The sequence below is a fragment of the Perca flavescens genome, chromosome 5 (genome assembly GCF_004354835.1).
Source record: "Perca flavescens isolate YP-PL-M2 chromosome 5, PFLA_1.0, whole genome shotgun sequence".
Classification (NCBI taxonomy): Eukaryota; Metazoa; Chordata; class Actinopteri; order Perciformes; family Percidae; genus Perca; species Perca flavescens.
In genome coordinates this window covers 36,281,399-36,307,417 of record NC_041335.1, presented here as the reverse complement: position 1 = coordinate 36,307,417, position 26,019 = coordinate 36,281,399, and the positions used below count along the sequence as shown (strand labels likewise).

The following is a 26,019-nucleotide window of genomic DNA, read 5'->3' as shown; positions in this document are numbered from 1 at the left end:
CCAGTTTCTATGAAACTACTTGTGACATGTCATATTTGGCTTTGACTGAACATTTGCTCTCACTTTGCGGAAAAAATATCGGGATGTATATCGTATATTGATATTCAGCCAAAATATATCGGGATATGACTTTTGGTCCATATCGCCCAGCCCTGTCTCACTCTGTAGCTAAAACAGAGAGCTCAACACACAGGGTGAAAAGAGGAGCTGCAGCAATGTGCAGTAAAGTAAAAATATGGTGTTTTTTTTAAAAATTAAACCATGTAACATATTCTGATATAACCTCTAAATACAATTATGAACCTGAAAATTAGCATAACATGAGCACTTTAATAATATTTGTGTCAACAGACAATCCGTCAACAGTGTAATCTGTTGAAAACTCACAAAATATTGTGATAATATAAAACAGATCTGTGGTTATTTATTTGGTCAAGGGTCTGTATCATTTCTTGCGTCCTTCTGAATGTCTGCCATCGATGTCTGGCCTGTTTTAACACGTGTTCCTCTCTACTCTGGGGCTAAAAATAGTGACAAGGGAGGAAGTGTAGCTCTCTCTCTCTCTCTGTCTCTATTTAAGATTGCAACTCTATCTTTAAGAATCTGGAGTAGGTTCAGATGCTGCATGCTCTGGGGGTCAAACCTTTAAATGTATCCACCATTGCTTTGTTTCTTCCAAGCAAACTGGGCAGAGCCAAAGCATACCCAAATTTAGAAGAATCATTTTGTCTCCTGACTGCTTTCTTTATTATTATCTTATCTTAGTGTATTTTAACAATCAACATTCTTTCAGTTCTTGGTAATACATCATCCAGGACGTGTCTTCATGACATATAGTGTAACAGTCTTTCTGTTTCCACTTTCACAGTGAAAATAAACCCAAGAATGGGGGTATCTGTGTCGCCAACCACACCTCACCCATCGATGTTATCATCCTGGCCAGCGACGGCTGCTATGCTATGGTAACTCTACTGCTGCTCAGCAGGAAGCTACAAAAACATTGACACGGGTCACTTTTCTTTCCATTGCAGCTGCTTGTCTGCTGAAATGACATTTGTGTTTTGTGTTTTCAGGTTGGCCAAATTCACGGTGGCTTGATGGGGGTCATTCAGAGATCCATGGTCAAGGCCTGCCCGCACATTTGGTTTGAACGCTCAGAAGTCAAAGACAGACATCTAGTGGCCAAAAGGTAGAATTACAACCTTTGTTTTTAATAACAACCAGGTTTTGTTATTGTACAGTTTAACCCTTAGTCTATAGCAGGGATCTTCAACAAGGGGTTCTGGACCCGCCAGGGGGTCCTCACAATCACTGCAGGGGGGCCTCCAAATTGTTGTTAATTTTTGAATTTTTAAAAAAAAATTAAAAAGTCTAACATGATTCCAACATATTATTAGCAAATATAAATCCACTGAGGGTAGGCTTACTGGCCAGTAAGTAATGTAGACACTAAGGTAGTCATCCACAGATACAGTTCATCCCAAAGGCTTGACTGTTTCACATTTGTTTCACATTTAAGGGTTAACATTAAAACATGATTTATAAAATCATGCCAAAAATTATTAGGCTATTTGAATAGCTTAGTATTCTATGCAAAAAAGGTATCTATAAATGCTTTAGGCGGCCCTAAAAGTTGTACGGATCAGATTAATATACAACTTCATTTTATACAATATATGTAGTAGGGGGTCCCTGATCCGTCTTTCAATTAAGGGGTCCTTGGCTTAAAAAACATTGAAGACCCCTGGTCTATAGGATTTGTTTTTGCATTCCGTTAGAGATGTTGCAAAGTAAGTTTTTATGTTGATTTTGAGAGTCTGTTGGTTAAAAATTCAATATTTTGTGTCTTGTTGTTGTGCCAAGTTCAGAACAAAGATTTGCGACAAGACGAAAGGCACACCACCTGTTTCAACAGCCAATCAACTCACAGCGAAGTCAGCTCGTCAAGTCGGTTACAAAATGTCAACCGGTTGAAATGGCAGAGTTTTGGACAGAGGCTCAACGAGCACAGTAGATGGTTGAGGGAGCTAGAGAGGGAATAAAGAGAAGGAGAGGCGTTAGAACAAAGGGGCGAATCAGAGAAATAAAACCGTTTCATCAATACTAGAAATGTGACTGTAGCAAGTATCTCACTATCACTATCCTCATTCATATTTTAAGACGCTACAAATGATATCCAGCTACACAAAAGCCTGAAAAGTCTGAAGTTAGACACAAGCTGTGTTTAAAACCATTCACACTTTTACTCACTCACTATTCCCTCTATAGTCTTTATTAAATAGTGAACTATATAGGGATCGACCAAACCAGATTTCGGGCACTCACTGAAAACCCATCGTTTCGTGACTTGCGTCAGGAGATGTGCCCGTTGTTTGTGTGACGGAGGCGGGCGCGGCCAGCATCACGTAAACAAACCGAAACATAAATACTTCTAATACGTCCCTGAAACAAGCCGAGCACCCAGGAGGAAAGTAAAAGGTTGTATTTATATAGGATGCATGTTACGTTTCCACTGTTTAGAAACGAAAGCCCACTCCATTTTTCCTTTTCAGTTTTTTCGCGGCTGCTCCTTCTCCTCTGGGAAAACACTACCGCGCTGCATTGTGGGTACACAGGAGTAAAATGTAGGCTACATTGTATGTACACTCAAATTAGCAGTGCATTGTAGGTATTTTACAGTGGACTATATAGTGAATGAAATTAATTCAATTTTAATTAAAGTATCAAATCATGACAAGAGTTATTTCAAGACACTTTACAGATAGAGTAGGTCAAGACCACACTATAATTTACAACAATTCCAGTAATTCCCTCAAGAGCAAGCATTCAGTGCGACAGTGGCGAGGAAAAACTCCCTTTTAGGAAGAAACCTGGGACAGACTCTGACTCTTTTTGGTAGGAGGTGTCCGACGGTGCCGGTTGGGGGTGTGATGAACAGAGGCAATAATAGTCACATTAAAGATAATGGAACTATGAGTAGAAATAGTAGTTGTAGTAGTTCATGGCATAGCAGGGCACTGCAGGGTGTAGCAGGACGTAGCGGTGCACAATTAACTGTGGAGAATTTGAACACCACTACAAAATGGCCAACACGCTACATAGGGAACTATTTCTGTGATAGGGAACAGTTTCAAACACAGCTACTGTCTCGTCTCGTCTCTTTGCTGTAAACTGGCAGGTTTCAAACATTGCAGTCGCAAGTTTGAACTCGTCTGGTCGCAAAACTTTGGTTTGAGCTGGACTTTAAGAATCTCAGAAAGATTTTTAATAATAACTTACATACTTCTTGTATTGCAGATTGAGTGACCATGTAGAAGATAAAACTAAACTGCCCATTCTCATTTTCCCAGAAGGTGAGCTTGTTTAATATTATGATACAGGAAGACTTTATAGTGCTACTTTATACTTTATATTCTTTTCCATAAGACTTAAATATTTATTTATGTATAAATACTCTAAATCCTCAGGTACCTGCATTAACAACACGTCCGTTATGATGTTTAAGAAAGGCAGTTTTGACATTGGTGCCACAGTCTACCCTGTGGCCATAAAGGTGAGTCTTTCATTCTTGTCGTTATCTGCTACATGTAACTTTAATCGTTAACGTTTCTTTCAACAGTTTGTTCGAAGTAACGAACCGAATCACTGTGACGTGGCGCTAATGCCAAAATCACTTCCGGCTAGACAAACGTTAGTTGATTTGAATTGTGGAGATAAGTGAAATCGGCCAAAAAAAAAATAATTCTCTGTTGTCATTTTCAGCTGTAACAACGTGACATCATGACGCCAAGTGGCGTGTTATCTGTTCACATTTTGAGTTCACACCAGCTAATACGATGTATTTCTACGCCGTATTGACAATGAGGACATACGTCATGGTAGCTTGCTGTCACGTGACAATTTGGGAGGTGTCTGAGCACGCCCACCATTTGGGAATCCTACGCTGTCAGTTGCCAGGGGCAACAGTGTAAAGCTGCTTACACACATAGCCGATGTCCGACCGTTGACAGAAAAGCCAGTCGAGATGATCAGTGTCCCCGTGTTGGTCCAAAAAGTGCCACAGAACACACTGATGAGACGAGACGTAATACATCTCTATGACAGCAGGCGGCGCTACTCTGTATTGTTGCCCAAGAAATGAAAACCGACAGCTGATTGGACGAACGCGTCACATGTAGGGCTGTCCTCGACTAAAGAAATTATTAGTCGACTAACACTTATATGATTTTGTCGACTAATCGATTAGTTGATTTAATTGACAGAGCTGTGCGCTTTGAGAGGTGGTTAAGACTAGAAAAGCACAATATAAATGTAGTTAATTAACCATCTGTAAAACTGAGTTTCTCCACAATTAATCCTGCAAAAGCACCACTTTAAATCTTGTGTTTACCATAAATGTGCTCAGAAGTTTCTTGAAAATAAGTAATTAAGCATTAATGAGCATAAAAAATGACTAATCGACTAAAGAAATCTTAGTCGACTAAGACCAAAACGACCGATTAGTCGACTAATCGACTAAGAGGTGGCAGCCCTAGTCACATGGGCTTGTTTTCTCTGGAAATTCAAAGCCAGACTGTCATGGCAGCTCATTCAGAATACGATCTCAGATTGGACTAAAAAAGAAACGTGTTTCTGAGAACATGTTAAGAGAGAAATAGCCCGTGATACAGTTGCTGAATCTGTCTTCATTTCAGCTCAACACAGGTCAGTTTAAAAGATTTTCATCAGATTTTGAGAGACTCTAGTCACCTCATCCCGCTCGCCATTTCCGGGTGAGTCCCGACTACTGCCCCCCCTCCGACTGAACATGTCAGGTCGGCCAAAATGAACGCCGACAGCCCCACAGACTGACGATGGCACGGGACACACCGAACAGACTCGAGTCACCGACCTCGCCAGACTGTCCAACGGCCGATAATCGGCTAAGTGTGTCAGCGCCATAAGAGCAACACGGAGACGGATCAGAAAAGACAGCTCGAGGAATTAGCATCACGGCGAACGGGACGGGTTTAGGAAACGTGACACGATCCCCGGTGTCCTGGGTGAAAGCCCCCCCCGATCACCCTCTCTACGCGGATTTTCGACCTTTCATACTACTCGCTACGGTGTAAATTGACACGCAATCGCAAGGTAATGTAAGTCGATGGAGGCCAAACGGCATTGATAAGTGATTATGCGTCTTGGTAACACGCCAAAATGGCATACGAATTGGCGTGCCACACATACGCCACTTAATGAGCTCAGTCTGAGCTGTAACTGTAACATTTAAAGAGATCTCGTTAAACACGGAGGTGTCTGACCTATCTGTGGTCTCTGCTGTGATTATATTCTGTTGTTCAGGGTCTCCGCTGGGTATTAAAAAGGCTAAAAAAGTCAAGAAATTCAAAACGTTAGGTCATGTCTTACATCCGTATTGTGTTCTAGGTCTAAATAGTTTTAAACAGGTCTTAAGTTTTCCTACGTTCCTGTAACGCCTCTAACGCTCATTGAAATGTTTTTTTTTGCATGTGTTTTTCTTTCGCTCGTCCAAATATAATTCGCTACAGATCAGTATTACTCTGTCGCTTTTATTCAATTTTAATAATTTTATTTACTTTTCAAGTACTTTTGTGACTCTGCATTTCGTTGTACTTTTATGTCGTGATATAGGTCTTGAAATTCCATTCATAAAATAAATTTGACTTGTTGAAACCTGGACAAACCCTGTTGATAAACCTAATCTAGCGTTAGGAACAGCAACACGGTCTAGTCTGGGGCCCAACAGCTCCATTAGCTCTCCAAGCTAACGTTAGTCAAAGAGTTAACGTATGAAAAGCATCAAACGTGCATTTTAGATGAAGGAGATGAGAGCATATCCAGTTGTCCCTCATCCCCGTTTGCTCAGCGCCGTTAAACTGTACGTACGTGACGCAGGAGCTTTTCTACCTGGAAGTTATCGTATGATTGGCTCTATACGTGATTATTCATTCTGGTGTGTTTTGATCCTTGCAGTATGACCCGCGATTTGGAGACGCCTTCTGGAACAGCAGCAAGTTTGGGATGGTCAACTACCTGTTACGTATGATGAGCAGCTGGGCCATCGTCTGCAGCGTGTGGTACCTCCCCCCCATGTCCAGAGAGGTGAGGCTCCGTGGATAGATAACTCCTGGCTTCCCAACACATCAGTTTGTTCTTTCACGAATGAAACCATCAACATATTAGCTTCACTTATCGTTTTGCTGCATTTAGCCTAAGAGGCTAACAAGGCTCAAAATAGCACCACACTTCCACGGTAGCATAATGAGGGTCCCTACATGTAAACCGAAGCATTGAGAACTTTGTAAGTGTACACGGTTTATTAAAAGATAGTTTAGAAAGACCGTACCGTTCACGTATACAGGCGGGCACCATCTTGTACACTGTCTTTATAATCTATCTTTTTAATAAACTGTCTGTACACCTACAAAGTTCTCAATGCTTGTGTTTACATGTAGGGACCCTCGTTATGCTACTGTGGAAGTGTGGTGCTGTTTTGAGCCTTGTTAGTGGTGTCACATTCGATTAGCATGAAAACATATCCCAGAGAACAGTCGATTCGTTACCCATGTGTTATCAACCCCTTGGTTCATTTTGCGCTGGATTTCTCCTTTAATTTTCTTCAAGACCCAGCGCCCTTCCTTAGAGGTCTGCATTCAGCACTTGCAATTCAATGAGAATTTATTTTATATTTGATAATAACTATGCTGTAAATGTTTAGTTATGCCTGTGTTTGTATTTATATAAGCTAATCTTCTCCAACAGGCGGATGAAGATGCCGTACAGTTTGCCAATCGTGTAAAGGCAGCGATAGCCAGGCAAGGCGGACTGGTCGACCTCCTGTGGTAAGATAACGCTTAATCAGTGCAATGGTTTCTTCCACTTAAATACAAACCGAGGGATACCGTTCACGATGACTGTAGGAGCCGTCCATGTATTGTATGTTGTTTATGGTTTCATTTATATTATTCATTGATTATTATATTGTAGTTGGGAGGTGTTTTCATTGCGGTTTGAGCAGAAGTGATGACATATTTGTTTGCTTCACTGAACAGTGACCATTCATTCCAGACACTTTGACATGATGTTGCAGGAAATATAAATAGTCAATATATCGTCCAGATCGATGTGTCTTTACACCCAGGGTTTCCTTTAGGATTTATTTTTTTTAGCAGTGGGGGCAGGTCCGAAAATCACCAGTTAACTTAATTTAAATTAGCAAGACCAGGCTTAAAAGAACTGACAACATAAGTTATACTAGTTACAGTTCTCGAGCACGCACACTAGGGCTGCTCCCTCTTAGTCGATTGGTCGACTAATCAGTCGGTTTTGGTCTTAGTCAACTTAGATCTCTTTAGTCCATTAGTCATGTTTAAGTCTTTTTTTTCATGCTGAATGACTTATTTCCAAGAAACGTACGAGCACATCTCTGGTAAACACAAGAATTAAGGGTTGACATTTTACCTAACAGATATCACCATGAAACCTACTTTGATTACTTTCATTAAGGCAGTTATATGTTGCATTACATGTTTTCTGAAATGTTGTGTTTAAATATGCAAGGGAGGCATCATCTTATTAAATCTATGCGTCTTTTCTGGAGAAACTCAGATTTACAGACCTGTTGATTAAATCAACTAATCGATTAGTCGATACAGTTGAATGAGTGTTGGTCGACTAAGAACTTCTTCAATCGAACGCAGCCCTAACGCGCACACACGATCTCAACTGGCTTATCACGTCGGACAGCGTCTCTTTTTCCTTTCTCCCTTTTTCTGCCGAGTGCCTGCGTTATTCTCCGACATGCACTCTAACAATGCAGCCCTATTTCTGATACCGTGGGGGGCAGAAATGTTGCCGTGGGGGGGCCGCCTCGTTCAAATCAACATAGAGGAAACTGACACCCCTAATAATTAGTTTTCTTTCAAATTGAAATTGCGATTTGAAAGAATGTGATTGGCTAATCGTGAAGACCGCCATTAATCGAATGTGAATATTTAGTTAAATGTTCGGTTTTAACATTTTTTTAAATCCTCTTTTAATTATTATATTTACTGTTTTTTTTTTTTTTCAAAGATAAATGCTGACATTATGTAACATAATCCCAGATGGTTTACAGAATATTCCGTGGATTTTTTTTATTTAACATGATTGTAGAAAGTGTAATATGTAGATGCTGCTGTTGAACCGAGGCAGATCACACATTTCACTGTTTTTTTTTTTTTTAATTATAACTTAAGCTTTTGTGATAAATGTTCTGTGTTTGACTGTTCAATGTTCGACGCTTATTAAAAAAACAAACCCTTATTGCTGACGATTCATATCTATGATCTCATCCTTGTATAAGAATAAAGAGCAGTTTTGATGGCATGTTATAATGCTCCATGACATGTTTTATCTGTTACACAGTCAAGAAAATCTAATTTAATATTAATATCACTGACCATTACTTGGAACATGAAGGCGGCATGCGGTCTAGCAGGTGCTGCTTTGCTGCCATGCAGTTTCAAAATCTCTAAAAATTCATCTCTGCAACAACGATGCCGGAAAAGTGGTGTTATATCAAAAGGCAACATAAGCTATGGCAAGATTATAACATTGATCGTCATCTATATTTTTGCTCTTCTTGCCAATTCAGTGTGGCCGTGCTTTAATACACTTGACCGACGCATGGGAAATGTGAACAGCTGTCCCAAACATTTCGAGTCTCCTTTGTTCTGTGGATATGGGCCTACTCACACAGGTTTGCCTAGTGGACAATTTGCTCTATATTGCAGCGTTCATAACAATGGAAAAGTGGCTGTCCAAAACACTACTTCAAATATTATGATCACGCAAAGGCTCCACAACTATTACGACAACTTTCTGGATATACAGTGGTGTGAAAAAGTGTTTGCCCCCTTCCTCATTTCCTGTTCCTTTGCATGTTTGTCACACTTAAGTGTTTCGGAACATCAAACCAATTTAAACAATAGTCAAGGACAACACAAGTAAACACAAAATGCAATTTGTAAATGAAGGTGTTTATCATTAAAGGAGAAAAAAAATCCAAACCATCATGGCCCTGTGTGAAAAAGTGATTGCCCCCTAAACCTAATAACTGGTTGGGCCACCCTTAGCAGCAACAACTGCAACCAAGCGTTTGCGATAACGTGCAATGAGGCTTTTACAGCGTCCTGGAGGAATTTTGGCCCACTCATCTTTGCAGAATTGTCCTAATTCAGTTACATTAGAGGGTTTTCGAGCATGAACGGCCTTTTTAAGGTCATACCACAACATCTCAATAGGATTCAGGTCAGGACTTTGGCTAGGCCACTCCAAAGTCTTCATTTTGTTTTTCTTCAGCCATTCGGTGGTGGACTTGCTGGTGTGTTTAGGATCATTGTCCTGCTGCAGAACCCAAGTTCGTTTCAGCTTGAGTACACGAACAGATGGTCGGACATTCTCCTTCAGGATCTCTTGGTAGACAGCAGAATTCATAGTTCCTTTTATCACGGCAAGTCTTCCAGGTCCTGAAGCAGCAAAACAGCCCCAGACCATCACACTGCCACCACCATATTTTACAGTTGGTATAATGTTCTTTTTATGAAATGCAGTGTTCCTTCTCGCCAGATATACTTGGACACACACCTTCCAAAGAGTTCCACTTTTGTCTCATCGGTCCACAGAATGTTGTCCCAAAAGTCTTGGGGATCATCAAGATGTGTTCTGGAGAAATTGAGACGAGCTTTGATGTTCTTTTTGCTCAGCAGTGGTTTTCTCCTTGGAACTCTGCCATGCAGGCCATTTTTTGCCCAGTCTTTTCCTGATGGTGGAGGCATGAACGCTGACCTTAACTGAGGCAAGTGAGGCCTGCAGTTCTTTGGACGTTGTTGTGGGGTCTTTTGTGACCTCTTGGATGAGTCGTCGCTGCGCTCTTGGGGTAATTTTGGGCGGCCGGCCACTCCTGGGAAGGTTCACCACTGTTCCATGTCTTCGCCATTTGTGGATAATGGCTCTCACTGTGGTTCGCTGGATTCCCAAAGCTTTGGAAATGGCTTTATAACCCTTTCCAGACTGATAGATCTCAATTACTTTCTTTCTCAATTGTTCCTGAATTTCTTTGGGTCTCGGCATGATGTGTAGCTTTTAAGGATCTTCTGGTGGACCTTACTGTGTCAAGCAGCTCCTATTTAAGTGATGCCTTGATTGTGAACAGGTGTGGCAATAATCAGGCCTGGGTGTGGCTAGAGAAATTGAACTCAGGTGTGGACAACCACAGTTATAGTATGTTTTAACAAGGGGGGCAATCACTTTTTCACACAGGGCCATGATGGTTTGGATTTTTTTTCTCCTTTAATAATAAACACCTTCATTTACAAATTGCATTTTGTGTTTACTTGTGTTGTCCTTGACTTTTGTTTAAATTGGTTTGATGTTCCGAAACACTTAAGTGTGACACACATGCAAAGGAACAGGAAATGAGGAAGGGGGCAAACACTTTTTCACACCACTGTATGTTGCTCACCCTTTTACTTGCGGGTGATGTTCATCTTAATCCCGGGCCTGTTGAGGGAGATGTGGGCCCAAACCACCATCGAGCATTACTTGTGGAGAATATCAAGCAATATCCTGGGTTGGATTATACACATTGGAATGATTTTACCATCTTAAATAATAATCTGCTTGCCACCGAACCCGCCAGACTGGGTGAGTTTCCTGCTGACTTTATTTCATCATCAGCTGAGATCCTGCCGGGCACTGTCATGTCTTGTACGAAAGATCATGTACAAAAACTAACAAATTGTGCATTGCTAAACAATTCAAAACGTAAAATAAATCCGGCAATTGTGAAACACCGTGGGATTAAACTTTTCCGCACTGTCAACCAGGCTCGCATACTGTGGGATTCGCAGGCTAAACCAAGCGGATTATTAGGAGGACATTTAAATATCCGAAGGGCAATTCCTAAAGAGGATTAATTGCAGCATCTTCTATGTGAATCAAATTTGGACTTCCTTTGCTTAACAGAGACATGGCTACACAAAAACTCCCCAGCTGACATACTAAAAGTTTATGGATACAATATGTTTAGATGAAATAGAGATGTTGGTCGGGGTGGTGGAGTTTTGTTTTATGTCAAGGACAGTATAAATTGTACGCAAATTCACATGTCAGATGCTGATGACTTGGAATGTATTGTTCTTAAATTAACTCTTTCAACTCAAATGTCTTTTATTATGATTGGACTGTACAGACCACCGTCCACAAAAATAGTTTTTTATGATAAATTGAATGCCCTCTTAAAGGAATGTGATACTAAAAAAGAGATTATTTTATTAGGAGATCTTAACATAAATTGGAGTGATAAAATAAAAAGGAAAGAGCTAAAACGTGTCACAAGTAATTATGAATTTCAACAAATAATTGAAGGGCCTACGAGGATATCTAGTTCATCAGAGACACTTATTGATTTGGCTTTCACAAATAGACCAGAACAAATAAAAACAACTTACAATTTGGTCACAGGACTATCTGACCATAATATGATATTGATTGTAAGAAAGCTTTCCAAAAAAGTATCTAGTTCATCAATCTATACAAAGTTAAATCAATATATAATTCCTAAAAATCAGCTGTCCAGTCTTGAGCATGCAATTAAAGAAATTAATTGGAATGAACACCTTGTTCATCAAAGTGTTGATGAAAACTGTAAATCGCTCATGACTAAACTTGAAAATATTATACATAGTTTCATGAGAAAAATTAAATGTAAACCTGGCAAAAGAAATCATATACCTTGGATAAGTGAGACTATAAGGTCATTAATGAGACAGAGGGATCATGCCCTTAAGATGTCTCTCAAGAATAAATTACCTCATGAGAGACGATTATATAGCACACTAAGAAATAAGGTATTAAAAGATCTTAGGCAGGCAAAAGCATCATTTTACATTGATGCTATTTGTGAAGCCAAGGGAAATACCAAAGAAATCTGGCATAATCTAAATAAATTAATGGGGAAATCATACCCAATCGATAAACCAATACAACTAAAATTGGATGGGAATATTATTCGTGAACCAAGTAAAGTGGCAGCAGCATTTAATTGTTACTTTATTAATTCCGTAAGTGCTCTGTCTCAGAATTTTGTGGGATCAGATTATTGTCACTCCTTTAAATATAGATACTTCCATCATGACTTTTAGAGGAGTGACAAACTCTAAAGTACGTTCAATTATCTCTTCCCTTAATGGCTCTAAGGCAAAGGATATATATGGGATAGACACAGCATTTATAAAAACACATAAGGAAGCACTCATCCCATCAATTACGAAAATTGTTAATTGGACAATTGATGGAGTGTTTCCCAGTTCTTGGAAGACTGCAATATTAACCCCAGTATTCAAATCTGGTGATCATAGTATCATCAGTAACTATCGACCAATAAGTATTCTTCCAGCAGTTTCTATAATTGCAGAAAAATGGATATCTGAACAGATTACAATGTATTTAAACCAAGGTTCTTTCCCATTACATCCTATGCAATTTGGATTTAGAAAACATCATTCTACGGAAACGGCTAATGTCTTTCTGTTAGAAAATATAAAGGCTAAACTGGATAAAGGTGGAGTGATTGGAGCTGTTTTTCTTGATTTTAAAAAAGCTTTTGATTTGGTAAATTGGTAAATGGTCTTAATTAATAAGTTATCGAAGTTTAATTTTTCATCAGAAGTACTTCGATGGATAAAATCATATGTTACAGATAGAAAACAATGTGTTCATGTGGATAATAAAATCTCCCCAATAATTGATATTTATTTGGGTGTACCCCAAGGTTCAATTTTGGGTCCTCTGTTATTCAGTCTATATATCAATGACTTACCTGATGTATGTCCACTTCCTGTCACCTGTCAAATGTATGCTGATGACACTGTCATATATGTACATGCTAAAAACAAAAGCCGCACAAGAGCTATCAGCTACAATGATTAATATCTCAAATTGGCTAGCAAACTCGTGTCTACATCTTAACACTGATAAAACAGTATGTATGTTTTTTTCAAAATCCGCAAATAGAGATCCAGACCCAGATGTCATAGTAGCAGGGATAAGACTTCCAGTGGTCCAAGAGTTCAAATATCTGGGAATAATAGTAGATTCACGTCTTTTTATTTAAAACACAGGTGAAAAAGGTTATAAACAGAATTAAATTTAACTTAGCAAATTTCAGACACATCAGGAATAATTTAACTATTAAGGCTTCGAAGTTATACATTAATGCAATGATCTTATCTCATATGAATTACTGTCTTACCAGCTGGACACAGACAGGTCAGACTACTTTACGAACAGTTGAAACATTGTATAAACGGGCCCTGAAAACGTTGGATAAAAAGTTAAACTCTTATCACCATTGTAACATTTTACTTAAATATGATATGTTAAACTGGGAAAATATGATTAGGTTTGCTGATATTTTACTGGTATATAACATTTTTCATGGTATGGCTCCCCCTCCACTTAATAACTTTATCCAACAAAATCTAAATACATCGACCAGAGCATCTACAAGAGGGGATTGTAAAATACCTTGTAGAAAAAGTAGTTTCGGACAGTCAGCTTTTTCCTTCCGTGCTGCCCATACATGGAACGCCATACCCACAGAATTAAGGAACATAACATCTATCAAATCATTCTCTAAATCCATAAAACATTGGCTATTGGCTAATCAAATATGTTCCCATAATACAGAATAATGTGTTTGTAATCATTGCTACAGTACTGTCTCAGTATGTGTTGATGTATTTATGTAGTATCAGATATGTTTTTACCTATGTAAGCATATGTTGTTCTTATTTCATGTGTACTTGTTGGTATTGTTGTATTGTATTTATTGTTTTTTAAGTCTTCAACCTGCTAGGGACTGCAGAGGAAAATTAGCCGGTACGGCTAAATCTGGCACATTTACATGTTGGACATTGTACTCATGTTGATTAATGTGCACTGTCCCTTTTTAAATAAAGAAATCGAAAACAAAACAAAACAATTTAATCTAAATCTAATTGCAATTAGATTTTTCTCCCAAATTGGTACTAAGTCTGCATTTCATTACTTTGGTTGCTTTGTTGAACCTCATCAGCTAAGAACATGTGAACTGTATAACTGTCTGCTACTTCAGTTGTTGATTTTGTTGTCGTCGTCACTAATTTCCCACTTTCCCGTGTGTAGGGATGGAGGATTGAAGCGAGGAAAAGTAAAAGACACCTTTAAAGAAGAGCAGCAGAAGCTGTACAGTAAAATGCTGGTCGGCACCCCAGAGGACCGCAGTCGCTCCTGAAGGCCCCGCGTGGGGGCGGACCGGCTCAGTGACCCACCCGGGCACCTCGGACTCTAACAGACAGTCGGCCTCTCTCTCTCTCTCTCTGCTGGAGCTCCTGGACTTGGAAAAGTCCCTCTCTGGTGTCAGCAGCACTCCATTTGGCTCCCTCGGTCACTGCCTCAGCCAGGCATGTTCAGTTAGCGTCGCTGTTGCGGGTCGTTCTGAGCCTGCTGCCCTTTGTGGGAATAGCTTGACTGAAGCTCTGCTCGCATTCAAATAAGGTGCACACAGAAATGGAGCCTTGTCTTCCTTGTTGGCAGTCTTGTGAGGGAAAAACTTGTATTGTTATATATCATTGAGTTACTGTCTTTTGGTTGGTAGTTTCAACTTTTTAATTGTCATTTTGCTGTCATGTTTGTATCCCACTGTGTTAAAGTTACAGAGCTGGTTATACCTGGGGTGTAGAAGAGCGATATTGTAGATATAAGAACTAGTTTGTTTTAAAGCTAAAAACCTGTGACTGAGTTGGGGTTCTGCATGACTGGCATGTGTCCATGATTTACGAAACAAAATGTCAGATTTTTGTTACATTTGAGATATTTTTATGGGCTTTTTCCAAGAGAAAAATTTTTTTTTAACGTATTTCAAACTTTGTGTTTTACATTAAGACTTGTATCGACACACGTGGTTACTATAGGGGTTTCATTGCAGATGAGCTCTTGGTGTGTTGTCTGTTTCTGTGTTTTCTTCGGTTGAATGTGTAAATCGTCACATTATGAAATAGAAATTGGGCACCCACAGTTACTCTGATGCTTTATGGATTGATGTTCCAGCTAATAATGCAGCAAAACTGGAGTAAAAGGGTTTATAGTCCATTCATTGGGATTGTATTTGTGGTGCTTTAACAGGGTACTACCCGCGGGGTCTTAAAAGCATTAAAAAAGTCTTAAAGTTGATCATCTCAAATTAAGGCCTTAAAAGCCTTGCATTTGGTATACAAAGTCTTGGTTTTCGTTACAAAGGTCTTATTGTTTTGCCTTTCCTAGGATTAAGTTCATACTGTAACAAAATTAACTGTTACTAATGTAAGCTAATTAAAAAGTGACCGGAGCCTGTCGCTGGACGCACCGAAGGACCGAGACACAAAGTAAACACGCCTCTCTGACCGGTACCGGGGGAGGGGGGGGGTTAGAGGTTAAACTGAGCGGAGGATGTGCGGAATGTGTCGGAGCCTGGCTGATGATTTAAATAAAATGTTTAGCCTACTTGTACATAATTATTTTTTAGGGTTTAAAGGTCCCATGACATGGTTCTCTTTGGATGCTTTTATATAGACCTTAGTGGTCCCCTAATACTGTATCTGAAGTCTCTTTTATATAGGCCTTAGTGGTCCCCTAATACTGTATCTGAAGTCTCTTTTATATAGACCTTAGTGGTCCCCTAATACTGTATCTGAAGTCTCTTTCCCGAAATTCAGCCTTGGTGCAGAATTACAGCCACTAGAGCCAGTCCCACAATGAGCTTTCCTTAGTATGTGCCATTTCTGTGTCTGTACCTATTGAGGAGGAGAGAGGGGGGGGCAAGGTGGTGGGTGGAGGGTGGGGGTGTGGCCACTGGGGGACCATAGGCAGATTGGGGGAACGCATATTAATGTTAAAAAACCTCAAAGTGAAATTTTCATGCCATGGGACCTTTTTAAAATCTATACAGATTTGACATTTTCCCCTCCTACTTCTGTGGGAATGGGTACGAAGTTGTCATTGAATTTAATTTGAAATCGTATTAAAAAGGTCTTAAAAAGCCTTGAATTTAAGTTGGAGGATCCTGGCGGTACCGTGTTTAAGCATCGTCCCTTTAAAGACCCATGGGACACAGGTAGTGACATCGGATAAAGACCGTCACAACTGGTCTCCCGAAGCCCTATTCGCACGGGACGGACTACTAGTAAATTGTGATAATTTGCGGAGGTTGTCTGTAATCCTAATCCCGTGTGAATCCTCCATGTATGTAATTTGTCAAGTAAAAAAATTACACCGCAAATAACCGACCACATTTCTCCAGACAGAGGTTGTGTGATGATTTTTAGTTTGTATTGGCTGCGTTGGCAATTATAAATGAAAGTTTTGACTCAGCCTTGACATCGTATCCGAGGGATAATGTCAGTACATTTGAGTAAAATGCAGACTTTGCTTATCCCGTGTGAAATAGGGCTTTTAACGTAGTTATAATGACAATTAGCTGATACATATTCTTACTAATATACTTACTAACAGGCATCATGTTCTACATTGGCTTCCTGCTATTGCAGTGACCATCTTGCCTAATTTATTTGAATTTAACTCTAAAAGCTATTGTCCATCATCGGTGATCTTTCTTGTACTTGGCAGCCTCTTCATGCAGAGGCAGTTGTAGTTTTCTGGAGATGAGGAACACAGCTGTGTCCTCCAGGCCCTCGTCCCTCCAGTTTACCGTTTATCAGGGACATTCGTCATTTAGATCGTGTCCAAATCTGTTCATCCAAATTAAATGTTCAAGAATGTGACTACCTTTTGACTTCAGGGTTTCTTTGTGCTTCTCACGCTGTCGATCACGTTTGTTTTCCTGTGATGCCGGCCCAAAGGGGTTTTAAACTAACATAACATGGCTGCAGCTGAGGTATACAGTATTTTAGATACAATAGTCTAGGGTAACGCTGAAAGTATTTAAAGGAAATATCTGCTGTCTTTAATATATGTATAGATATATTTCTATGTATCCAATCCAACTTTATTTACATTTAAAACAACTAGGTTGACCAAAGTGCTGGGCATTGACATGATTATATACTTGACACAAGTAACAAAACAAACGTAAAATTTAAAAGTAATTTAAAACAAATAGACTAGAAAAATAAAATACAAAATACAACTCTCAAGCAGGTTTGAAAGCCAATGAATAAAAGTGAGTTTTAAGTTGTGATTTAATATACAGTTCACAGTTAGCCTGGCTCCGCCCTCCTACATACTTCCGCTCATTTTTATTTTCCTTCAGTACTGCGTCTGGGTTTGTGATATATTCACGTTTTCTCCAGTCAAATCTTTACCGGTCCAATCAGCGAACAGAGGGAGTGGCTGATAACAATGACGTTGAGGTTGTGAGCTAGTTTGAGTTGTAGTTCTGCAATGTCGGCGGAGAAAGATGCGAGCGGAGAAAGATGCGAGCGGAGAAAGATGCGAGCGGAGAAAGATGCGAGCGAAGCCATTCGGTCCGTTGTGGCAACGCTGCCGAATATCCAGAAGTTAAAGCCCGAGAAACACCAATCTTTGCTGAGTTGTGTTGGTGGCCATGATGTCGTGGCCCTCCTCCCCACGGGGTTCAGTAACAGTTTGATTTTCCAGCTCGCTCCGTTAGTGGTGAAGGAGTTGGCTAAGGCTAACGCTAGCGATGCTAAGCCGACGTCACGACCAGACGTTAGCTATTGGTTCTGGTCCAATCGCTAATCGCTAAGAGTCTGATAGGACCAGGCTAATGGACCAGAGTCTGGTAGGACCAGGCTAGTGTACCAGAGTCTGGTAGCACCAGGCTAGTGTACCAGAGTCTGGTAGGACCAGGCTAGTGTACCGGAGTCTGGTAGGACCAGGCTAATGTACCAGAGTCTGGTAGGACCAGGCTAATGTACCGGAGTCTAGTAGGACCAGGCTAATGGACCAGAGTCTGGTAGGACCAGGCTAGTTTACAGTCACGTTTAAATAAGTTGCGTAGAATAAAACACTTATTTAGCAAAACCTTAAATTCAAGTTGGACATTTAAAACAAAGTCATAGGAACTACAACTATACAGTTGAACTCCAAACTTTAGAAAGAGCTCAACAGATTCAAGTTGGCCCATTGATAAATATTTGCCATTAAGACTCCAAATTTTTATTAAGTTTCTATATATTTATTTTAAGAGTTTATGTTCTTTTCCTTTTTACTGACAAATATTTTCCAAAACCGAAGCATTTCTCATTCGATATTTTTAGAATTTAATGTTTTTGCTCCAAACTTAATTAGCTGCTGTGTTTCTGTGCTATTCTTGGCAAGCCAGCCCAGGACTCGCAATAACATTTCCTGTCTGATTATTATCCAGTGGGCACCAAGCTGCTATAATACAGTCTGCCATGAGGGTTGAGAGCAACATTTTGAACATTTTATGTTTATTCCCTAGTGTACAATGTGCTCAGGATCCAGTCTAAATAATATCTCTTTCCACGGATGTGTGCTGCTGATTATTTTGCAGCAGCTTCATCAAAAACCCAGGCCTCTCCTCCTACTGGCTGCAATCAGCTTCCTCGGTTCTTTCAGAAAGGTTTCCCCCTCCACCCCTTTTAACTTTCTTTGTTTCCAAACCGGTGATGGACACGGCAGCATTCTTCTTCTGTTTCTCTGTTGCAATGGTTTCAATTGGATCTGTTGACAGCTGGAGAATAAAGCACACAGTGCTCAGGGGAGGTGTAAGAGGAAGCAGGGAGAAGAGTTTAAAAAGGCTGGATGTGAAAGCCATGCCATGGTTGAGCAGCTCACTAACGGCACTATGGAGAGCCGAAGTTAGGCCCCACTCCCCAAGCAAGCTTATGGTGTGTTCTTTTTGTCCACCGAAGTCGATTTACGAGTTGTTTTCCGGATTTACGAACCGGAAGTTGCAAAAAGATCGCCACCGAGGTCGTATATATACGACTCGTCAAGTCGTCTGAACTCAGAGGACCCCGAGTTCACTTTCAAAGATGGCTACGTCGTGCATCACACGTAGTAAACATTGTGGTTTTGACATGATTATATGGTTTTGTTGTAACCAAATGAAGAAGGGGTACACATAGCGCTGTATACTGCTACCTATAGGCATGTCTCTACAGTCTTATTAGGAGTTAAACATAGTGCTGTATACTGCTACCTATAGACATGTCTCTACAGTCTTATTAGGAGTTAAACATAGTGCTGTATACTGCTACCTATAGACATGTCTCTATAGTCTTATTAGGAGTTAAACATAGTGCTGTATACTGCTACCTATAGACATGTCTCTATAGTCTTATTAGGAGTTAAACATAGTGCTGTATACTACTACCTATAGGCATGTCTCTACAGTCTTATTAGGAGTTAAACATAGCGCTGTATACTGCTACCTATAGACATGTCTCTACAGTCTTATTAGGAGTTAAACATAGCGCTGTATACTGCTACCTATAGGTATGTCTCTACAGTCTTATTAGGAGTTAAACATAGTGCTGTATACTGCTACCTATAGACATGTCTCTACAGTCTTATTAGGAGTTAAATACCGCCTAATTAGTTATTTTGTAGCTTGTGCAGCTGAAATTGGCTAGAGACGCTCGGTTGCTATATGACAACAATGGCTTTAAGCCGAGTCTGGAGCAGAAAGCAGAGCAGTAGCCTAACGTTAACGTTAATCAAAACGTAATTTTCATGTATCAAACTGTGAAATATATTTGTGTAATATGTCAATAACTGGGTGAATAGAATCCTAAATGTTACTAAAAATGTTACAAAAATCCATCTTTTCTCCGACTCGTAGTATTGTGTGACATAAAGAACGCAACAACCCCGCGGTTATTCGTTTTTACAACATGGATGTGACGTCACACTCAAACTACTAGTCGCGATTACAAGACAAAAAGAACGCACCATTAGCTTTACCCTGGGCTGGACCAGAGACTGCTGGATGTCACATAGCCATCGACTCCAAAAAAACAGACTTTTACAGCTCCATGCTCCACCGCAGTGATTCCCAACCAGGGGGTACGTCTGCTAGTGGCGGCTACTTGGAAAGATTGTGGAGCAACTCAACTAATTTAAAAAAAATAGAAATTATGATTTGATTAAAAGAATTGATCATCTGTAACACCTGAACACAGGAATTTTGAACAGGTAGCTAAAAGTATGAATACATGAATGGTAGAAATAAATAGCTAAAAATAATGTATAAACAGTTTGAATAGTTAGCTAAACCTACTGATTTAACAGTTCAAATAGTTAGCTAAAACTACTGACTTAACCGTTCACATAGTTAGCTAAAACTACTGACTTAACAGTTCACATAGTTAGCTAAAACTACTGACTAAACAGTTCACATAGTTAGCTAAAACTACTGACTTAGGTCAAATAGTTAGCTAAAACTACTGACTTAACAGTTCTCATTATTAGCTAAAACTACTGACTTAACAGGTCAAATAGTTAGCTAAAACTACTGACTTAACAGTTCACATTATTAGCTAAAACTACTGACTTAACAGGTCAAATAGTTAGCTAAAACTACTGACTAAACAGTTCAAATAGTTAACTAAAACTACTGACTTAACCTTTCAAATAGTTAGCTAAAACTACTGACTTAACAGGTCAAATACTTAGCTAAAACTACTGACTAAACAGTTCACATTATTAGCTAAAACTACTGACTTAACAGGTCAAATAGTTAGCTAAAACTACTGACTAAACAGTTCACATTATTAGCTAAAACTACTGACTTAACAGTTCACATTATTAGCTAAAACTACTGACTTAACAGGTCAAATAGTTAGCTAAAACTCCTGACTAAACAATTCAAATAGTTAGCTAAAACTACTGACTAAACAGTTCAAATAGTTAGCTAAAACTACTGACTAAACAGTTCAAATAGTTAGCTAAAACTCCTGACTAAACAATTCAAATAGTTAGCTAAAACTACTGACTTAACAGCTCACATAGTTATCCAATGTTATATAACTAATAGTGTTATACATTTGGAACATACATTAGGAATTGATAAAGGGGTACGTAGTTCATCTAACAGGGCTGTGGGGTAACCATGTGTTCCACTGAATAGAGAAGAGAGCTACTGTATCTGTGTTGTAAAATATTGTGGTTACTTTGCTGTTGTGATGACTGGAAGCTGTAGGAGGAAGGCTGTTCTAGAGAACATGACATAACTGTAGGTCATGTACATAAAAACAAAACTAGTCGGCTTTACGCAAGAGCAGTGCATTGGGCTGTGCAGTGGTTGCAATATACTGCACGTAAAGACAATAGCATTGATTGCTGGATGAGCACACACACCTAAGAGGCAATATCACATAAAGATAACACCCTTCTTGTTATGTAATTTGGAGACTTTCCAGTTGTAAAACCGATACTGAGAACAATTAAAGCAAAAGCAAACTCCTCAGTTTTGATTGAAAGAAAAGATTTTCACAGAAAGCAAATAACTTCCTGTTGAGACTTCCACAGAATGAGCTTGTGATGTGTTGAGTGTTGAGCTGAGAGACCTTTCAAGTATTTAAATGGGTAGTTTAATATACATCACAGTGTTTTATATCATTTTACAGTCATTATTGTAATAGAATAGTATTAAATAGGGCCCCTATTGCAGTGGTTCGCAACGTTTTTGGTCTGAGGTTCCCCCACAGTTAGATGAACTTATGCCTTCATCAATTCCTAGTGTATGTTCCGAATGTATAACACTATTCATTATATAAAAGTCAATATTGTTACTTTTTTCATACAACTTCTGTCAATATTTAGGTTGGTTTTGGTCAGCAATTGTACTACCAGAGACTGTTTAGATAATACAGAGTATAGAGGATCTTTGGTACTAGTACTACTTGGGAGTGAAGCTGAATGTTTTAACCGTTAAATACTTTTAGCTAACAATTAGAACTGTTTAGTCAGTAGTTTTAGCGAACTATTTGAACTGTTTAGTTGAACTGTTTAGTCAGTAGTTTTAGCTAACTATCTGAACTGTTTAGTCAGTAATTTTAGCTAACTATTAGAACTGTTTAGTCAGTAGTTTTAGCTAACTATTTGAACTGTTTAGTCAGTAGTTTTAGCTAACACTGATTATTGGGAATTTGGATAAAACAGGTTTTAATTTTGAAAATAAAAAGTTAGTTAAATTACAAAATCTGAAGGTATATCATTATAGACAAAAGTGTTGGCTGTTCAGCAATGTACTGGTGCAACCTCCTCATTTTGTATTTCTTTCATAAAATAGACGTTTTTCCAGTTATTACTTTGTTTTTGTCAACACCGTCAGACACGATAAAAAGCATATTATGTATTATTTATTTGGTCTAATATGTATTTTTATAGTTTTTAAATCATTATCTGACCTTTGTAGTACACAGATATGCTGTTAAATGTTGAATATTCACTTTTGTTCATTTTTTATACTGTTTCACGTGTACTCCTTTAAAAGATCTAACATCATACGTTTACTTTAAGCTTAAATAGAAAAAAGTAATGTTTTTTATTTAACAAACATATATTTGTTTTAAAAGAGACTTTTACTTTAATAACTCAACAGCACTGAAGAAACCTATTGTAAGCATATTAATTTAAAACAAATAAAACTCCCTCTGATGGTGGTGACTTTAAAACTGACGGTGGTGACACTAATCTGGTGACAGTGGCCTCATAACAACAAACAATTCCAAAATGTATACCACACAAGATGGCTTCTTGCTTAACAAATTCATTTAACTATTGGGTCCAAAAAATAACCATCCTGAGCATGCATATCATGTGAAAGAGTAGGTTTTTGTCACCACCGTCAGGTTTTTTGTGACGTACAGTCTGACGGTGGTGACAAAAAACCTCCAAATAGTCCTTAACGGAGGCTAGAATATAATTCAGTGTTTCTCAACGGGGGCGGTACTGTTTGTAGTTTTTAAAACATATTACAATGTACTATTTCATGTGGTAAAGATATTATTCAATTCAATTATTACTTTATGTTTAATCAAGTTGAATTATCTCCTATCCGAGGACAAATGATTTTGTAGGTAATGGGCCAGCAAATAATCATTAAATTAATAAAAATTAAAAATTAAACTATAAAAGAACCTTACATATGTGCAAAGGACCCCTTGATTAACCTTGATTCTTTTTATTCATGAAAATGTTATTAATTTCCAACAGAATTGGCACTTTTCTTGGTGGGACATGTTTTTGCCAAGGTTTCAAGAATCACTGCTAACTATTTGAACTGTTTAGTCAGTAGTTTTAGCCAACTATTTCACTCCCTTTTAATTTTTTGGCTATTTCTACCTTTCATGTATTGATTACTTTTAGCTATATCTGTTTGCAATTCCTGTGTTCAGGTGTTATAGCTGATACATTCTTTTAATCAAACCATAATAATTATTATTATTATTATTATTTTTATAATTCGTTTAGCTGCTCCACAATCTTGCCCAGGACCCCCTGGCACTCTCATCCACGCCTGGCACTAAAAGCAAACGGCCAAACGCACAGGTTTCCATAGCTATCAAATATTGTGGGATTATCTCAGTTTTTTTATACAGTTTTATGGATTATCTTCAGGGGAAGTTATTACCATGGATACAAAACAGTAGCTTTCGACATCGCGTCATAAGTCATGGGATAACCGTCCAACTAATTGTGTTATATGGTTATATTACACTCTCAGCGGCGCTATATAAACTTAAGGAAGAGTCGCAGTAAATGGGCGGAGGCGGATCACCGGAGTTCATAATAACCCAACGCGGACTGACGCCTCGGTCCAGCAGCAGGCAGCAGATGCGCCGTGCACATGCTGCTTTAAGTCCGCTAAGAAGCCACTAGTCCAATTAACCCAGCAGAGAGGAGGTGGAAATCCACGCATGTAGGCTATTGAACTAACTTAACTCGACGATATGGATATGCGCGCCTCTCCGGCATACGATGATGACGACCTGACACGACAGCCCGCCATAACAACCAAAACAAGTTGAACCAGAAGCGACGCGGTATCGCCAGTGAGATGCGGGTGTATTTTGTATAGTCGCGATTTTGAGCTCACACATTAAGCCTTTATAAGCTGCTGGAGAGTATATCTGGTGCAGGCCTGCCTGTCTGCGCTGTCATCTGGCGACAGGACAGAGTTTCCTCCTCGGACTGTTTGTGTGTGAAGGTGGATCGGTAACATGGAAACGTACACCGATGTGCTGCTTGTCACCGCGAATGTCGGCTCGCTCTTCGACAACGTAAGTAGACTGCAAGGTAGGAGAGGGACGTTTAAAACTGCACCAGGCTGCAGGATTAGTGCTGAAAATTAGGCTAATAAGAGAAATAATTAGTCTTTATAACGTTATACATCTTGTATAAGAATGTTACTCTAACGGGCTTAGTGACTAGTACTTTAAATGTAATTTCATGTGTAATATTTGTATCTAATACTACATTGTCATGTTGATTTGTCGGCAGTAACATGTGATTGATAGTGTTCCTCTTTCACATAGTGATTTTCATCTGCAGGAGCGACCTGTGCCCCATATTAACCAATCCAGTACTCCACCCCAATTGCCAAAAAGTGATTGCAGCCTCTACCTTGTCAATGACAGGTTGTTTCTGTTTCTCCCTCAAAATTAATTAATTTCATTCATGAGGCTTATATCTGACATATTATAGCCCATCCAGAACTTCTTACCTGTTCACATTGTGTTTTTTTGCACTTGCTAAAAAGTGATGACAGCCTCTATCTTCTGACATAGCCCACCCAGAACGTTTTTACCTGTTGAAATACCTTTTTAAAGGGCCACACAGTTTTACCATGCACCCATGGACTGAAATCAGTTTTTGGCACTAAAGGTTTCAACTATGAAAGAATAGTTCACCATATCCTTAGGTAGATAAAATGTAGGACCTATAACCACCGCCTGAATTGGACTTTTTGGCCTCTTGGATATTTATATTCATACGTATTACTTGTAGGGGTGACCCCAAACAGTCGACCATTTGATTGATCTAATTCCATGGCAGTGTCTAAAAAATTTTGTTATGAAACAAAGGATCATTCCATTATAGCTATATGGGGGTGCTGAATGTCTTATTTTACATATAATTACTTGTTTTTTTCCACTAAATCATGATATATAGCCTATTTTGGTATTTCAGCCTATTAAAGAATAATGTTGATAACCATTAGAAGTAAGGGTAGCCTACTCAATGTGGATAAAAATCCAAAGTGCCTGTACTTAGTACTGGTAAGTATTGGCCCATTTCTGGCACCGCCAATCACCCTGGAAAACTTTAACTTTAATGTAAAGTATCAAAATATTTAATGACATTTTGCAAGGGTCTTATTTATAGGCAGTGCTGTAGTCAAGTCCACCTTTGTCAAGTCCAAGACAAGGACTAGTCGAGTCTAAGTCAAGTCCGAGTCCAAAGAGGTTTGAGTCTGAGGCTACATTTACATTGCTACGTTTTGGTTTAAAAGCAAATATCTTCTGCTACGTTTCCCCCTCTCATTCCCCCTGCTCTGGTGTTTCCCCCTCTCATTCCCCCTGCTCTGGCGTGTCCCCCTCTCATTCCCCCTGCTCTGGAGTTTCCCCCTCTCATTCCCCCTGCTCTGGTGTTTCCCCCTCTCATTCCCCCTGCTCTGGCGTGTCCCCCTCTCATTCCCCCTGCTCTGGTGTTTCCCCTCTCATTCCCCCCTGCTCTGGCGTGTCCCCCTCTCATTCCCCCTGCTCTGGTGTTTCCCCCTCTCATTCCCCCTGCTCTGGTGTTTCCCCCTCTCATTCCCCCTGCTCTGGCGTGTCCCCCTCTCATTCCCCCTGCTCTGGTGTTTCCCCCTCTCATTCCCCCTGCTCTGGCGTGTCCCCCTCTCATTCCCCCTGCTCTGGTGTTTCCCCCTCTCATTCCCCCTGCTCTAGTGTTTCCCCTCTCATTCCCCCTGCTCTAGTGTTTACCCTC

At 39.4% G+C, this 26,019-nt stretch overlaps 2 protein-coding genes across 3 annotated transcripts in view; both read left to right on the top strand.

Annotated features, from left to right (window-relative positions):
• The window catches only part of LOC114555269 (glycerol-3-phosphate acyltransferase 4), a 39,290-nt gene extending 24,094 nt beyond the window's left edge, over positions 1–15,196 (top strand). For both annotated transcript variants that reach the window (XM_028577555.1, XM_028577556.1), the window contains exons 7-13: positions 869–962; positions 1,074–1,189; positions 3,298–3,353; positions 3,468–3,553; positions 5,992–6,120; positions 6,781–6,860; positions 14,227–15,196. In XM_028577555.1, the coding sequence (XP_028433356.1) occupies positions 869–962; positions 1,074–1,189; positions 3,298–3,353; positions 3,468–3,553; positions 5,992–6,120; positions 6,781–6,860; positions 14,227–14,335 (670 nt within the window). In that variant the 3' untranslated portion in view covers positions 14,336–15,196. The remainder of the gene's footprint in view (positions 1–868; positions 963–1,073; positions 1,190–3,297; positions 3,354–3,467; positions 3,554–5,991; positions 6,121–6,780; positions 6,861–14,226) is intronic.
• Positions 15,197–23,579: 8,383 nt separating this feature from the next.
• The window catches only part of inpp5l (inositol polyphosphate-5-phosphatase L), a 57,302-nt gene continuing 54,862 nt past the window's right edge, over positions 23,580–26,019 (top strand). Inside the window, exon 1 of the mRNA XM_028578709.1 lies at positions 23,580–24,311. Within this exon, the coding sequence (XP_028434510.1) occupies positions 24,252–24,311 (60 nt within the window). The 5' untranslated portion in view covers positions 23,580–24,251. The remainder of the gene's footprint in view (positions 24,312–26,019) is intronic.